General features: G+C 37.0%; 2 protein-coding genes across 5 annotated transcripts; both read left to right on the forward strand.

Annotated features, from left to right (window-relative positions):
• The first annotated feature begins 3,918 nt into the window (after positions 1-3,918).
• Positions 3,919-6,616, forward strand: LOC111446402 (TPR repeat-containing thioredoxin TTL1-like). 2 transcript variants are annotated; one of them, XM_023085214.1, is made up of 7 exons: positions 3,919-4,138; positions 4,233-4,895; positions 4,958-5,326; positions 5,402-5,735; positions 5,812-6,016; positions 6,102-6,215; positions 6,289-6,616. In XM_023085214.1, exons 2-7 carry the CDS (start codon positions 4,246-4,248, stop codon positions 6,396-6,398), a joined length of 1,782 nt encoding a protein of 593 aa, XP_022940982.1. In that variant the 5' UTR covers positions 3,919-4,138; positions 4,233-4,245; the 3' UTR covers positions 6,399-6,616. The 2 variants fall into 2 exon arrangements, with proteins under 2 accessions (XP_022940982.1, XP_022940981.1); XM_023085213.1 differs by having other exon boundaries at positions 3,921-4,138; positions 6,102-6,202.
• A 1,676-nt stretch (positions 6,617-8,292) lies between these two features.
• LOC111446400 (sulfate transporter 1.3-like) lies at positions 8,293-13,612 on the forward strand. 3 transcript variants are annotated; one of them, XM_023085212.1, is made up of 14 exons: positions 8,293-8,372; positions 8,749-9,095; positions 9,182-9,230; positions 9,310-9,517; positions 9,609-9,783; positions 9,861-9,926; positions 10,022-10,135; positions 10,229-10,345; positions 11,411-11,537; positions 11,628-11,914; positions 11,995-12,185; positions 13,069-13,154; positions 13,267-13,343; positions 13,468-13,612. In XM_023085212.1, exons 2-14 carry the CDS (start codon positions 8,772-8,774, stop codon positions 13,609-13,611), a joined length of 1,965 nt encoding a protein of 654 aa, XP_022940980.1. In that variant the 5' UTR covers positions 8,293-8,372; positions 8,749-8,771; the 3' UTR covers position 13,612. The 3 variants fall into 3 exon arrangements, with proteins under 3 accessions (XP_022940980.1, XP_022940978.1, XP_022940979.1); XM_023085210.1 differs by having other exon boundaries at positions 11,411-11,914; XM_023085211.1 differs by having other exon boundaries at positions 8,368-8,381; positions 8,752-9,095; positions 11,411-11,914.
• The last annotated feature ends 700 nt before the right edge of the window (positions 13,613-14,312 follow it).

Genomic DNA, 14,312 nt, shown 5'->3' on the forward strand with positions numbered 1-14,312 from the left:
AATGTTAGATACATTTTTCAATGTAATCATGATTATGATCCAAATGGGTTTCAAAAAATATATATATATATATAATAATAATGAAGGGGTATATTTGACTTTTTACCCTTGTAACATTGAGCATTTAAGTGAGTGAGTGGAAGAATATAATATTAATATTGGGCCTTTTCCATTGGATTATGTGTTGTTGTGGGCCTTGCATCCATCGTGTCTGTTTCTTATGCCCATTTACCACTTGCCACAACGATAACAGGCCATTGCTGGCCTCGAGGCCCACTGGGCTGGGCCTTCATATTCTCTCTCCTCATCTTCCAATTATTGAAATTAAATAAATATTTAAATTCTCTTAATATATTGTCTAATTCAACGCCAAATCAGAATAAAAAAATAATTACAAGTAATTAACGAAAAATGTAAAAATTGATACATAACAGTTGAAGTTTTTAATTGATATATATATATATATATATATATATATATATATATATATATATATATATATGCAAAGTAAAGATCACATAATGAAAGAAAGTCAAAGGTAATTATAGCAAGAATTTATAGCAAGAATGAAATTAAGATGAAGAAATCACATGGGTAAGTCTTACCCCTATCCCAGATGGTTGACTTTTTTCGATGTCATTAATCGTCACGGAAGCCAAAACTGCATTGACAAAAGTTATCTCGATGCACTTTTTTGTATTACACCTATCAGTAGTACTTGTGATATTTGCAAACAACTACATCGGTATAATGTACTCTATAGACCTAGTTTCGTAATGTCAGCAAAAAGTCAAATTTGTCAACACCCAAATGTGCGATACTATTGACATCGAATAGCACAGTCAACTGATCCAACTTCTGTTAACGAGATTAGTTCCACCTAAAACTCCTTAATATATGAACTCGTGTACATTGAAGTATGCGAGGCGTCACTTGAATCTTGAATCCGATGAATATTGGGGTTTTATAGAAATATAGTCTAATTATATTATTACACCTACAAATGGGTACTATTTTATTTTATGGAGTTTGAATTAAATACCAAAATTTTAGATGGGTTTTTATTCCATCTATCCCTTTCACAATTTAATGCTATATTTTGATATAATAAGGTGAAAATTTGAGTAACGAGCTTCAAAGAAAGAAATATGCGCTCTAATTTTGTCGTTGAATTATACTATGAACTTTACAAAATACTAGTCACAACCCAACTTTACTTCTAAAAAGATTAAAAAAAAAAATTAATGTTTATAATCGATGTTATTGATATATAACAATTCATAAATGTTTGATATTTGAACTTTACAAAATTTTTAATTATTAACGTAACATATACCGTGAATAAGCAAAGTTTTTTAAAATAACTCGACAATCCACTTAATCTAACCCGAGAATAGAAGTCTAGGTTATATTATGAACTCTATTCAGAATCATCTTAAAGATGGAGGAGCTTTCTCCGGGTAGGGGTTGGCTATTGGACGGGGCCTGGGTTATCAAGGCTCAAAATGACAAAGACTTCTCATTGAGCGGGCCCAATGCTATCTTGAACAGTCAAGAGAACGAGCGTCGCGTTCCTACTTTCACTTTTTTCTTTCTAAAGAAGCCCGCTCTTGATCTGGGCGGGATCTATCAGTAGTGGCATTCTCCCTCGACTCGAGACCATTTTAGAATCATGGAATTCTCTTCCAAAGCTGCAGAACTAACGACTTTATTAGAAAGTTGAATTACCAACTTTTACACGAATTTGAAAGTGGATCAGATCGGTCGAGTGGCCTCAGTTGGAGATGGGATTGCACGTGTTTATGGATTGAAGGAGATTCAAACTGGAGAAATGGTGGAATTTGCCAGCGGTGTAAATAGTGATACCGCTTTCGCGTTCGAAATCTAAAATTTTAAATGGGTTTAAAAGATTTTTTCAACATAACTTAATTCAACTCGTCTAGACCAGATGATGGATTATCTTTTTACGACCGTTGCATTGTTGGAAGAGGAAAAGGGCAGAACATAAGATTTTGATATTTTGAGGTAAGAAGAGTGAGGGAGTGCCGACTGCCGACAGCCGACGTAGACGACACCGACAGCTTTTTTGGGGGACACAAAATCCACACTTTGTTACAATGTTTGTTTTTGGTGTATCATCATCATCCCTTCTCTTCTTCCCAAACAATCCAAATTAATACCCTAATTCAAATCAAAATCCGACCCAAAATTAATGGATCCCTTTAAATCTTATTGGGTCCCCTTTTCATCTTAATTATCAAACTCGTCTAATTAAAAAATCAAATCATTTTTTATTTAAGATCGTTGTCTTCCGTCTATGCCAATTCTAGCTCTAAACTACCTGTTTAGAAAGCCCGTTTTTACCGTGTTCACGACCCGACATATCTCCCAGCGATAGTAAAAACTCTCATGTTCTATTCTATAAAGAGCTGTATAGATCTATCAAGACTTACGAAAAATACTTTAAAATGTCTATAACTTTTTTTTTCTGTAGAATATTAAATTTTTTTTTTTGAAACTTTGTAACCCGTGCAAGTCAAATAGTAATAATCTTAATTATGTCTAAAAATTTAAAATTTTATAGACATTAATCAGGCTTAAAAAAATGGACAAAGAAAGGACAAATGGTTTGTCATCATTAATATTATGGTAATTCAGAAATTAAAGAGCTGATTGGTAACGCCTTGCTTTTCATTATCTTATTATATAAATGTGAAGAAGACATTATGATTATCACTTCTAATTAAAATTTTATATGATCATATAAAATTCATCAATCAACATCTTTTCAAATTAACATCTTTTCTTTATTCTAAATTTAAATTACAGAATTGAAACACAACCAACTGACACTGATTTCATTTTTTTTTTCTTTAAGACTTTACTAAATTGACTTATAATTAATATTATTATATATATAAATAAATCACAAATTTATTCAATTTTTAAAGTTCCCGGGTACTTTTGAAACTTGATATTAACAATTTTGTTCGTATATTAATGATAAGAGTGCTAGTATCAATGTCATTTTTGAAAGTTTTAAGGACATTTTTTTACCGATAATTATAAAACTTTTAAAAATTTAAGGATGTTTTTGAAATAATTCTAAAATTTCAAGGTTATTTATAGAACTTTATGAAAATTTAAGAGTATTTTTTTAAAATAAAATATTAACATTACTAGTATTTTTATAAAATCCTATAGAGCCCGGTGCCAATGAAGACATTGGGCCTCCAAAGGGAGGACTATGAAATCCCCCGTCAATTGCAAAAGAGAACAAATCATTTAAGAGTGTGAATTTATTAATAAAATACAAAGTTTACGAAAATTTATACGTCAACAAACAAACAAATTACAAAAGAATATTGTATTGGAGCAAACCCACACCTTTAAATAGACATACATACATATACATATACATGTACATATATATATATATATATATATATATATATATATATATATATACACGCGTGTGAATGCGTGTGTATGTATGGGGCGTTGACTAGGATTAGTTGTGTAATCTCCGACTAACAAAAATTAAGACAGAAAAATTCACACGCTTAATATCAAACCACAATTTAATAGTAATTGAAGAGCAATTGAACGCAAGTTAATTAATTAAATCTGCAAACATATTTTAATAAAATTTAAAAAATAAAAATAAAAAAGATTACTAAACCTTGATTAATTAACTAATAATCAACCAACTTAATCATACACATCTCCTTTTTAAATAAATAAATAAATCAGATGCTTTGTTTTTTATATGAATGAATCAGGGCCACCAAAAACCAAATTTGGTGCTGAAAATAAATAAATAAATAAATAAGGATTATTTTTTTTAATTTGTTTATACAGTAATATTTATACATGAATGGTAGGGACGCCATTATTTGTTTACGGATTAATTCGGCTCTGAGTTGAATCCCCTTTTAATTTATAAATTGGTAGCTTCGAACCCACTCCAGAACTGCCCATTTAATCTTTCTCTTTCGTTCATCAAAACCTTTAATTCTTTATTAATTACAAACCCTTTTCTGGGTTTTTGCTCGCCTCAGTTCATGTGTTCTTCCATCAACAACACTCTGTTCTGTATGTAATACCAACAATCTGCTTCTTTTACACTACAACAAAGGTATGATTCTTGCTGTTCTGACTCTGTTCTTCGTTCTCACTCTGTTCTTCGCTGCTCTGTTTTTCACTTTCTTTTTTCATTGACCCATTCACAGATTAAACTTGATCATGGAAAAAACAGCTGAGTTCTCTTTTTGTGGGTTTGTGAGATGGATTTTCCAGCGACGATGCAAGTGGTTTAAGAAATCCTCTGTTCATTCATTACCCACAAATACCTCTGAAAATTGCTCTGTTTCTGATGATGCCAAGATGCCATTGGAACAGGATCGAAGAACCCACCAAAAACCCACTTTGGATCAACCAAGACCTTCGATTTCTCACCAGAAGAATCAAAGTCGGAGGCCTTCCGATGCTGCAAGAATCTCGTTAAGTAATGGGTCAGTTTTGGGTAATTTGAAGCCAATTGGATCGGCGAACAACAGTCCAAGGAATCGACAAGAGATGAATTCAAGTCCAAAACTTGGAGGAAATGGCAATATGGGGAACATTATGAGGAGAAGTTCATGTGAATTAAAGCCGAATGTGTTGAAATCCATGGGAAATGAAGCTTACAAACAGGGGAAATACGAAGAAGCATTGGCTTTGTATAACAGAGCAATAGCATTAGATTCAGAGAATCCTGTTTATTATAGCAACAAAGGAGCTTCTTTGATTGCCTTGCATCGTTTCATGGAAGCCATTGAAGAATGCAAGAAGGCATTAAAGATTCAGCCATCATATCAAAGAGCCCATCACCGTTTAGCCACTACCTATCTCAGGTAACACAACAAATATCCATTTTCTCTTATGGGTTCAAAGCTTTATGCCATTTTGATTGCAGAATTGGGGAGCCTGAGAAAGCATTGGCTCACTTGGAACAATCAGGCCCTTACAGTGACATAAACGACATGAACAGAGCATGTGTTCTTCAGAGCTGTTTGAGTAAGTGTATTGAAGCAAGGAAGCTACAAGATTGGGACACTCTGTTAAAAGAGACCAAATGGACAATTTCCTCTGTTTCTAATTCAGCTTATAAGCTCTACGCTTTGCAAGCTGAGGCCTTGTTGAAGTTCCATAGATATCAAGAGGCTTATGCCATTTACCAAAAGGGTCAATCCCTCGAGCCAAATTTGCTAACCAAGTTATTTAGTGTAGCTGATAGTGCACTTATTTTATCCATTGAGGCACAAGTTTACACGACAATGGGCAGGTTAGAAGGTCAAATTTGATGTTGAAATTAAGAACAGGACTTCATTTCATTGAGGGTTATGTTGATATCTCACAGGTTTGAGGAAGCTGTGGCTGCAGCAGAACGATCAACAAGGCTTGATCCAACTAATATGGAGGCAAACAGAGTGGCAAAATGGGCTAAACTTGTTTCATCAGCTAGATTGAGAGGCAATCTACTCTTCAAGGAATCAAGATTTCCAGAAGCCTGTACTGCATATAGTGAAGGATTAGAACACGACCCGTATAATTCGATTTTGCTATGCAACCGAGCAGCATGTCGATCGAAGCTGGGACGGTACGAGAAAGCTGTTGAAGATTGCACTGCAGCTCTTATGACACAGCCATGTTACAGCAAAGCCAGACACCGCAGAGCTGATTGCAATGCAAAAGTAAGTAAAATTCTAAACCTTAAAAGAACAGAGCTTTAAGGTTGTTTGTTAAGATTTGGCTTAATTTTGAGACAAGATGGAGAGATGGGAAGCTTCAATTCAAGATTACGAGGTGTTGATAAGAGAGAGACCAGGAAATGAGGAAGTGGGGAGGGCTCTGTTTGAGGCGCAGCTTCAACTCAGGAAGCAACATGGGGAGGACGTAAAAGACTTGAAATTTGGGTGTAATTTGGTGTGTATTTCAAGTTATGAACGTTTTAGGCACTTTGTTACCTCTCCTGGTGAGTTACAATAAGAAGAGGAGTGATTTTGTTCCTATGAACTGAACTGTGTACGTTTAACCTAAGCAGTGGGTTGTGTTGGCAGGGATGTCGGTGGTTCTGTTTTGCAACAAAAGCTACCAGAAAGAGGGGCTAGAAGTGTTCGAGTCGGTTTACGAGCGGTTTCCGTGGCTAAACTTCCTAAAGGTGGATCAAAATGGTAGTTTTTGTTGAAATTTTTGGCTAAAATTTTGAGGTTAGAAGGCTAAAATGATGGATAATTGGGACATCAGGTGGAGGTAGAAGACCATCCTTATTTGGTGAAGTTGGAGGAGGTGAGGTCCATTCCAGCTTTCAAGATATACAGAAATGGGAGAATAGTGAAGGAGATTCCAGGCTCTAAACCCCATTCATTAGAGAGTTTAGTGAAGTTGTACAGCAGTTGAATTTGGAGCACAGGCTTAGAGAAAAACAGAGAAAAACAGAGAAAAACAGAGGAAAACAGAGAAAAACAGAGCATGTTTGGGTTGGCTTGTCCATTGGGCTTTTTAGACGACCTAGGTAGCTTCACAATGCTCATGGCCTTTTGTGCTTATGTACATAAGAATGAATTTGTTGGAACGCTCCCATGCATTTTTACATAATTTTTTTTTAAATATTTTTTAACAATAAAAACATAGGTCTACTCAAAGTCGTAAGACCATGTATGGGAGTTGACACTTATTTAGTGTCGGAAAAAGGTCAAGGAAGTTGGTGACATGATGACAGAAGAGTCAGTGATTGAAGCTCCAGTGAACGGTGGCGGTAACTGTAACGGTCCTAAGATAGTGAAATTCCTTGTTGGGTAAGTTTTGACCCGCACGAAAGGCACCCTTGATCGTAAAATATCGATTAACAACCGTACACATAAATGCTCTAATACCAATTGTTGTATCCCGAATGCTACAATACCAACTGTTGTAGTGGAAGCATAACCAAGATCGATTGTACTCACACACCTACAAACAGAAATTAAACAAAGAGACACAACAAAGTCTATGTTACAAAGTTTCTCTCAATTACTTCTAGACAAATACAAAATGACAATAACTCCACCTCTCCAATCAATACTGGACAATCAAACCACACCAATACTCGTATATAATATGAAAGATGAACCAAATAAACTCAATAAATTCATGAATCGAAGTGGAGAATGTATCCAAAGTATTTACGAAATCTTCATGAAAATTCTCGATAGAATTATGCTCGAGTTATTATCTAATTTGTGAATATATATATATATATTAAATTTTATAATTAGGGTAAAGATGGTCAAAATAGAATAATATATGGTATGGTTGCAAAAGTAGAGTGATGTTTTTGAATCTTTAAGCGATTCTTTTGCTCTTTCTTTGGAATAAGTTCCAATCTTGAATCACTTTTACATTATCATCTCATCTCTCTCGTCCTTTTAATACAATCGATTTTTAATTTTAGCTTCTTCACCCGTTTCAGAATAAGCTAGATTTGAAATCAATAACTTCAAGAGAAGCAAGCCCGAGATTGGTAAGTTGAGCACGAAACTCTCTATAAAGATAATTAACTAATATGAGACGACTTCATCTAATAATCCTTAACATTATCGAAATAAAACAAAAAAAAAAAGAAACAAATTTATTGTAATAGTTGTAATATTAGCAATTAAGGAAATAAAATAATTTAATTTCTAATTTAAGCCCACAAAATTTCCCATAAAAACAAAATTTAAAATTTAAAAAATTACAAAACTTAATTTACAAATATTTTTAACCCATTTGGTCAAAAAGCTTTGGTAAAAGTTAATTTTGGATTTGAAATGGTCGCACACACAATAGGGTAGAAGGACGAAAAACCGACCAAGTTCAACATAATCCGACGTGTCCACTAGTGGGCCCTCACACATCACACACTAACCGCTAACAGCCAATAACAACCTTACATTTTACTCTGTTTTTTCCCCCCCGCCGGAACCCTCGCCAAGAAAAACATTTATTTTTTCTCCTTCAATTATACATATACATATATATATATATATATATATATATATATATGTATATATGTTTGCCAAAAATAAGAAAAAAAAATCCCAGAAGCATGCATGCGTGGCTAGAATCTCAAGAACAGTTTCAGTGTCATCCTTAAAATAGCCAAATTTGTGGGTTCATTGCATCTACCCATTAATTTCTCTATTTTGTTTGCCTCTCTCACTCTATATATATATATATATAAACAAAATAAATAAAATTAATCTCTGGAGTAATTTTTTTGTTAAAAAAAAACAGTGACAGAAGAACAAGGATCTGTCAGAGACCAAACCAGAAACATTCTGGAACTTCAAGAGTGTTGAAGAAGAAGAAGAAGACAGGTGAGTCACATGAATCCTTTCTTTTTTCCTTTTCAGCTACATTGTAAGGGATGATCGTACTTTTTTTATATTCCTTTGCTGCGTTTTATGATCGTTGTTCTTCGGTTATGTCTTTGTTCGATAACTATTTGATTGGTTGGGAATGAGATGATTTTTTTAAGATTGATTGTGGGCCTTTGATGTCAGTGTCGAATAAAATAGTGGGTTATATCTCAATCAAAACTGACATGATCATGGTGGAGTCTTTCAATCCTACCAAACTCTTTAAGGCTCTCTGTGTTCATCACAAAAAACCATGAAGTGTATAAAACAATCAAACATGTCAAAGAATTTTAAGGTTGTTACAATTTGTTAACTTTAAGGAATTCAGGTGATAATTTGAGAGTTAAAATGAGGGGCGAAGAAGGGAATTCAGCTGAAGAGAATCTTGAAACAAAAGAGGGAACTCCATCTTCAGAGGATGAGAGATACATTCACAAAGTTTCAGTTCCACCAAAGCAGAAACTGTTCCAAGAAATCAAATCTGGAGTGAAAGAAACATTCTTCCCTGATGATCCTCTCCGTTCATTCAAGGATCAAACAAATCGCCGTAAATTTATCCTCGGAACCCGGGCCGTTTTCCCTATACTTGAATGGGGAAGAGATTACAATATCTCCAAGTTTAGAGGAGATGTCATTGCTGGACTCACCATTGCCAGTCTCTGCATTCCTCAGGTAACAGTTTCGATCAAGGAAGATACTAAAATGGCATGGTTTTAAGCATTAGGCTGCTTGCTAATCACTAGTTCTTGCAACATCAGGATATTGGGTATGCAAAGCTTGCAAATTTGCCTCCAGAGTATGGATTATGTGAGTGTTTATGCTGTTTATCAACACTCTGTTAAGGATTGTTCTTGTGAGACTAATCCCATCTGCCAAAATCTTGCAGATTCAAGTTTTGTTCCACCATTAATCTATGCACTTATGGGTAGCTCAAGAGATATAGCCATTGGTCCAGTGGCTGTTGTTTCTCTCTTGTTGGGGGCAATGCTTCAAGCCGAAATCGATTCGGCTACGAACGCAGAAGAATACAGACGGCTGATTTTTACAGCTACATTCTTTGCAGGGATCACACAAGCCACCTTAGGAGTTCTAAGGTGATATTGAATGTTTATGTTCCTATGAAATATCATATCCATGTTCATAAGTTCCAGTTCATTGAGTGTAAAATTTGAACTCTGGGATCAGGTTGGGATTCCTAATTGACTTCTTGTCCCATGCTGCTATTGTTGGCTTCATGGGGGGAGCTGCCATCACCATTGCTCTCCAACAACTCAAAGGCTTTCTTGGCATAAAGAATTTCACAAAGAAAACGGATATTATCTCGGTTATGCAGTCGGTATTCGGCACGATGCAACACGGAGTGAGTTCCCCGAAAATTTATCGGCTTCTGCTAATTCGAATACCGTTCTTACTGATAGTTTGTATACTTTATGACAGTGGAACTGGCAGACAATAGTGATTGCTGCAACCTTCTTATGCTTTCTTCTATTTGCAAAATTCACTGTAAAGCCCCTTACTTCCATCATCAATAGTAAAAAACTCATCCATTTTTCTACTGATGACCTTCTTATGATTGTTGTTATTGTTATGGAGCACAGGGGAAGAGGAACAAGAAGCTGTTCTGGGTGCCTGCTATTGCTCCACTCATATCTGTTGTTCTGTCTACCCTTTTGGTTTACCTTACTCGTGCTGATAAGCAAGGGGTTGCAATTGTAAGTATTTGAGTTGCTATTGTATGACCATCACGGGTGTTCTTAGACCACCAAGATTCACTCTTTTACTTCCCTTTTCTCATAACTTGTTAGGTGAAACACATAAAGAGAGGAATCAATCCCCCATCTGTGAAAGAATTGTATTTCTCAGGTCAATACCTTCTAAAAGGGCTTAAGATCGGTGTCGTGGCGGGTATGGTAGCATTGACGGTGAGCATACTCTAAAACTACTCTACTGTTGGAAGAAAGTTTAGCTTGTTAGGAACCACGACTCTCCTTAATGGTATGATGTTGTCCACTTTGAGCACAAGCTCTCATGGCTTTGTTTTTGGGCTTCCCCAAAAACTCACGATCATTCCCTAAATTAGCCAACGTGGGACTCCCTCCCAACAATCCTCAACAATCCACCTTTCGAATAAAGTACGCTATAGTCTCCCTTGAGGCCTATGGAGCCTTCGAACAACCTCCCATTAATCGAGGCTCGAATCCTTCTTTGGAGTCCTCGAACACCATTTGTTCAACACTTGAGTCAGTTTTAACTACACCTTCGAGGTTCACAACTTCTTTGTTCGACATTTGAGGATTCTATTGACATGGTTAAGTTAAGGGCATGACTCTGATACCATATTAGGAACCACGACTCTCCTCAATGGTATGATATTGTCCACTTTAAGCACAAGCTCTCATGACTTTACTTGTGGGCTTCCCTAAAAGGTCTCATGCCAATGAAGATGTATTCCTTACTTATAAACTCATGATCATTCCCTTAATGAGCCAACGTCGGACTCCCTCCTAACAATCCTCAACAATCCATCCTTCGAACAAAGTACACTATAGAGTCTCCCCTAAGGCCTATGGAGTCCTCGAACAGCCTCTCCCCTTAATCGAGGCTCGAATCCTTCTCTGGAGCCCTCGAATACAGTACACCCTTTATTCGACACTTGAGTCACTTTTGACTACACCTTTGAGGCTCACAACTTCTTTGTTCGACATTTGAGGATTCTATGACATGACTAAATTAAGAACATAGCTCTAATACCATGTTAGGAATCACGACTCACCACAATGGTATGATATTGTCCACTTTGAGCACAAGCTCTCCTGGCTTTGCTTTTGAGCTTCCCCAAAAGGCCTCACACCAATGGAGATGTATTCCTTACTTATAAACTCATGATCATTCCCTAGATTACTCAATATGGGACTCCCTCCCAACAATCCTCAACATACCTATCACTTTTTGCGTTCACGTTTTGAATCTCTTGTTTGGATTTTTAGGAAGCCGTAGCGATCGGAAGAACGTTCGCTGCAATGAAAGACTATCAAATTGATGGGAACAAGGAAATGGTAGCAATGGGAGTCATGAATGTTGTTGGTTCAATGACTTCCTGCTATGTAGCAACAGGTGAGAAAGAAAGAAAGAAACAAACAAAAGACAATGTATTAGAACAAGAACCTCATTGTCAAATGATTGTGTCCCTATCATTGGCTGCAGGTTCATTCTCTCGATCAGCCGTAAACTACATGGCTGGCTGCCAAACTGCAGTATCCAACATTGTGATGTCCCTTGTAGTAGTCCTAACTCTGGCATTCATCACTCCACTTTTCAAATATACTCCAAATGCAATCCTATCTGCTATCATTATAAATGCTGTGATCAACCTGGTTGACTTGCATGCAGCGAAGTTGATATGGAAGATTGATAAATTTGATTTTGTTGCTTGTATGGGAGCCTTCCTCGGTGTCATCTTTTTCTCTGTAGAGATGGGGCTTCTAATTGCGGTAACTGATACTCATTCTTAAGCTGCTGAATGTGAAGAGAGATCTTCTTAGTTATTTGGTTGTTCTTTTCCCTTTTGTAGGTATCCATTTCCTTCGCCAAAATCCTTCTACAAGTTACCAGACCACGGACTGCACTTCTTGGAAAGATCCCAAGGACAACCGTTTATAGAAACATACATCAATATCCCGAAGCAACCAAAGTTCCTGGCGTTTTGATTGTGAGAGTTGATTCAGCCATTTACTTTTCCAACTCAAATTACATCAAGGAAAGGTATAGATAGATGATAGTCACCCCATGCAGCCTAACATTGTCTTTGATGTTCCTGTATTTGAAATTTAAGAGATGTGGTGTGAGATTCCAAGTTGGTTGGAGAGGGGAACGAAGCATTCCTTATAAGGGTGTAGAACTCTCTTCCGAGTAGATGGGTTTTAAAAACTTCGAGGGGAAACTTGAAAGGGAAAGCCCAAAGAGGACTTTTGCTAGTAGTGGGCTAAGGCTGTTACAAATGGTATCAGAGCTAGACACCGAGCGATGTGCCAGCGAGGATGTTGGGCCTCCAAGGGAGGTGGATTGTGAGATCCCACATCGGTTGGAGAGGCGAATGAAATATTTCTTATGAAGGTGTGGAAACCTCTTCCTAGCATATGCGTTTTAAAAATTTTGAGGGGAAACCCAAAAGGAAAAGCCCAAAGAGTACAATATCTACTAGCAGTGGGTTTAGGCTGTTACAAATGGTATCAGAGCTAGACACCGGATGGTGTGCCAGTGAGGACACTAGGCCCCCAAGGGAGGTGGATTGTGAGATCTCACGGGAAACGAAACATTCCTTATAAAGGTGTGGAAACCTCTTCCTAACAGACACGTTTTAAAAACCTTGAGAGGAAACCTAAAAGGAAGAGCCCCAAAGAGAACAATATCTACTAGCGGTGGACTTGGGCTGATATGAATGGTATCAGAGCCAGACATCGGGTGGTGTGCCAGTGAGGACGCTAGGCCCCCAAGGGAGGTGGATTGTGAGATCTCACATCGGTAGAGAGGGGAACGAAACATTCCTTATAAGGATGTGAAAACCTCTTCCTAGCAAACGCATTTTAAAAACCTTGTTCGTTCACCGTGGTAAGCTCGATGAAGCTCACGTTCAACTTCTTTACAGGATATTGAGATGGCTAGTTGATGAGGAAGAATTAACAAAAGAGTCCTACCAGAACAAAATCCAGTTTCTAATAGTTGAAATGTCACGTAAGTATCAGTTTCAAACCCATTTTGAATCCAAATTACACAGTGGAGAAAGCACTCAAGACACTTTTGGGCCAACTAAACTAACAATGATGTCTTATGTTTCATGCTGAAGCTGTTACTGACATAGACACAAGTGGCATACATGCTTTGGAAGAGCTAAATGGAAGTCTCAAGAAACGAGAAATACAGGTAAAAACAGCATAACTAATCCCAAATGCAGCCAATTCAGATCATTTTAACAAACAAGAGTAAAAAAAGATATGAATGAACTTAATGTCTTCTAACCTGAAGTTATGTTCATCAATGGAAACAGCTGATTCTAGCCAATCCAGGGCCCGTGGTGATCCACAAGCTTCACGCATCAGAGTTTGCAGATTTGATAGGACAAGACCATATCTTTCTCACAGTAGCAGATGCAGTATCATCGTGCAGTCCTAAGATAATGAACGATGTTTGACAGAGAAAAACAACAGAAGTTAGGGATTTGTTTGTTTAGTACAAGACAAGATAAGAGGCACTCACCAAGCTGGGACATATAGCTCAACGCACACAGTGTTCATCAGTAGTGGGATGATTATGGGAGTGAAAGTAGGTGTAAAATGGGAAAGTGGCATTGTATCATGTTCTTAAATCAAAAAAGAAAGAACAAATCAGAGATAAAAATTGGATTGATCTTGTTCTTTCCACAGAAATATGTAACAGCAAATAGAAAATGGAATTCACAGAACACATCAAAGAGTGTTTGAACTTGTTTTTTTGGATTTGACCTAGAAAAGTTCATCAAAGTTCTTGAAGGAAGCAACACAGGGCAGAGGCAACCAATAGGGGTTGCTTGGAGATTTTAATGAATACCCACTTGCTCATAAGTGATGATTAAGAAATGGAATGCAAAAAAAGCGCAACAGAGTAAGGATTGGGGATTGAATTCAAAGGAGAAATGATGGGGTGTGAAGTGGGGAATGGAAAAAGGGGTTGAAAATTGGATGAGGGGAATCGAGGGGCTCCCCAACCCCACGCACACCCACACGCACACGCACACGCACACGCACACGCACACGCACAAAGGTGCGCTGCGCTGCGTGAAGCTGAGCGTCGGTGGAGAGTATCAAAGCACAGCTTCGAGATGATTGTCCACTCAAGGCTGCCTTCAGAATATGA

This window comes from Cucurbita moschata, unplaced genomic scaffold (assembly GCF_002738365.1).
Source record: "Cucurbita moschata cultivar Rifu unplaced genomic scaffold, Cmos_1.0 Cmo_Scf00008, whole genome shotgun sequence".
Lineage (NCBI taxonomy): Eukaryota > Viridiplantae > Streptophyta > Magnoliopsida > Cucurbitales > Cucurbitaceae > Cucurbita > Cucurbita moschata.

Excerpts from the sequence above, each read along its gene's own strand:
- LOC111446402 (XM_023085213.1), top strand. The coding sequence starts at position 4,246 with ATGGAAAAAACAGCTGAGTTCTCTTTTTGTGGGTTTGTGAGATGGATT. Across the intron at positions 4,896-4,957 it reads TTAGCCACTACCTATCTCAG|AATTGGGGAGCCTGAGAAAG; the intron begins GTAACACAACAA and ends TTTTGATTGCAG. Across the intron at positions 6,017-6,101 it reads GCACTTTGTTACCTCTCCTG|GGATGTCGGTGGTTCTGTTT; the intron begins GTGAGTTACAAT and ends TTGTGTTGGCAG.
- LOC111446400 (XM_023085210.1), top strand. The coding sequence starts at position 8,772 with ATGAGGGGCGAAGAAGGGAATTCAGCTGAAGAGAATCTTGAAACAAAA. Across the intron at positions 9,518-9,608 it reads GCCACCTTAGGAGTTCTAAG|GTTGGGATTCCTAATTGACT; the intron begins GTGATATTGAAT and ends CTCTGGGATCAG. Across the intron at positions 11,915-11,994 it reads AGATGGGGCTTCTAATTGCG|GTATCCATTTCCTTCGCCAA; the intron begins GTAACTGATACT and ends TCCCTTTTGTAG.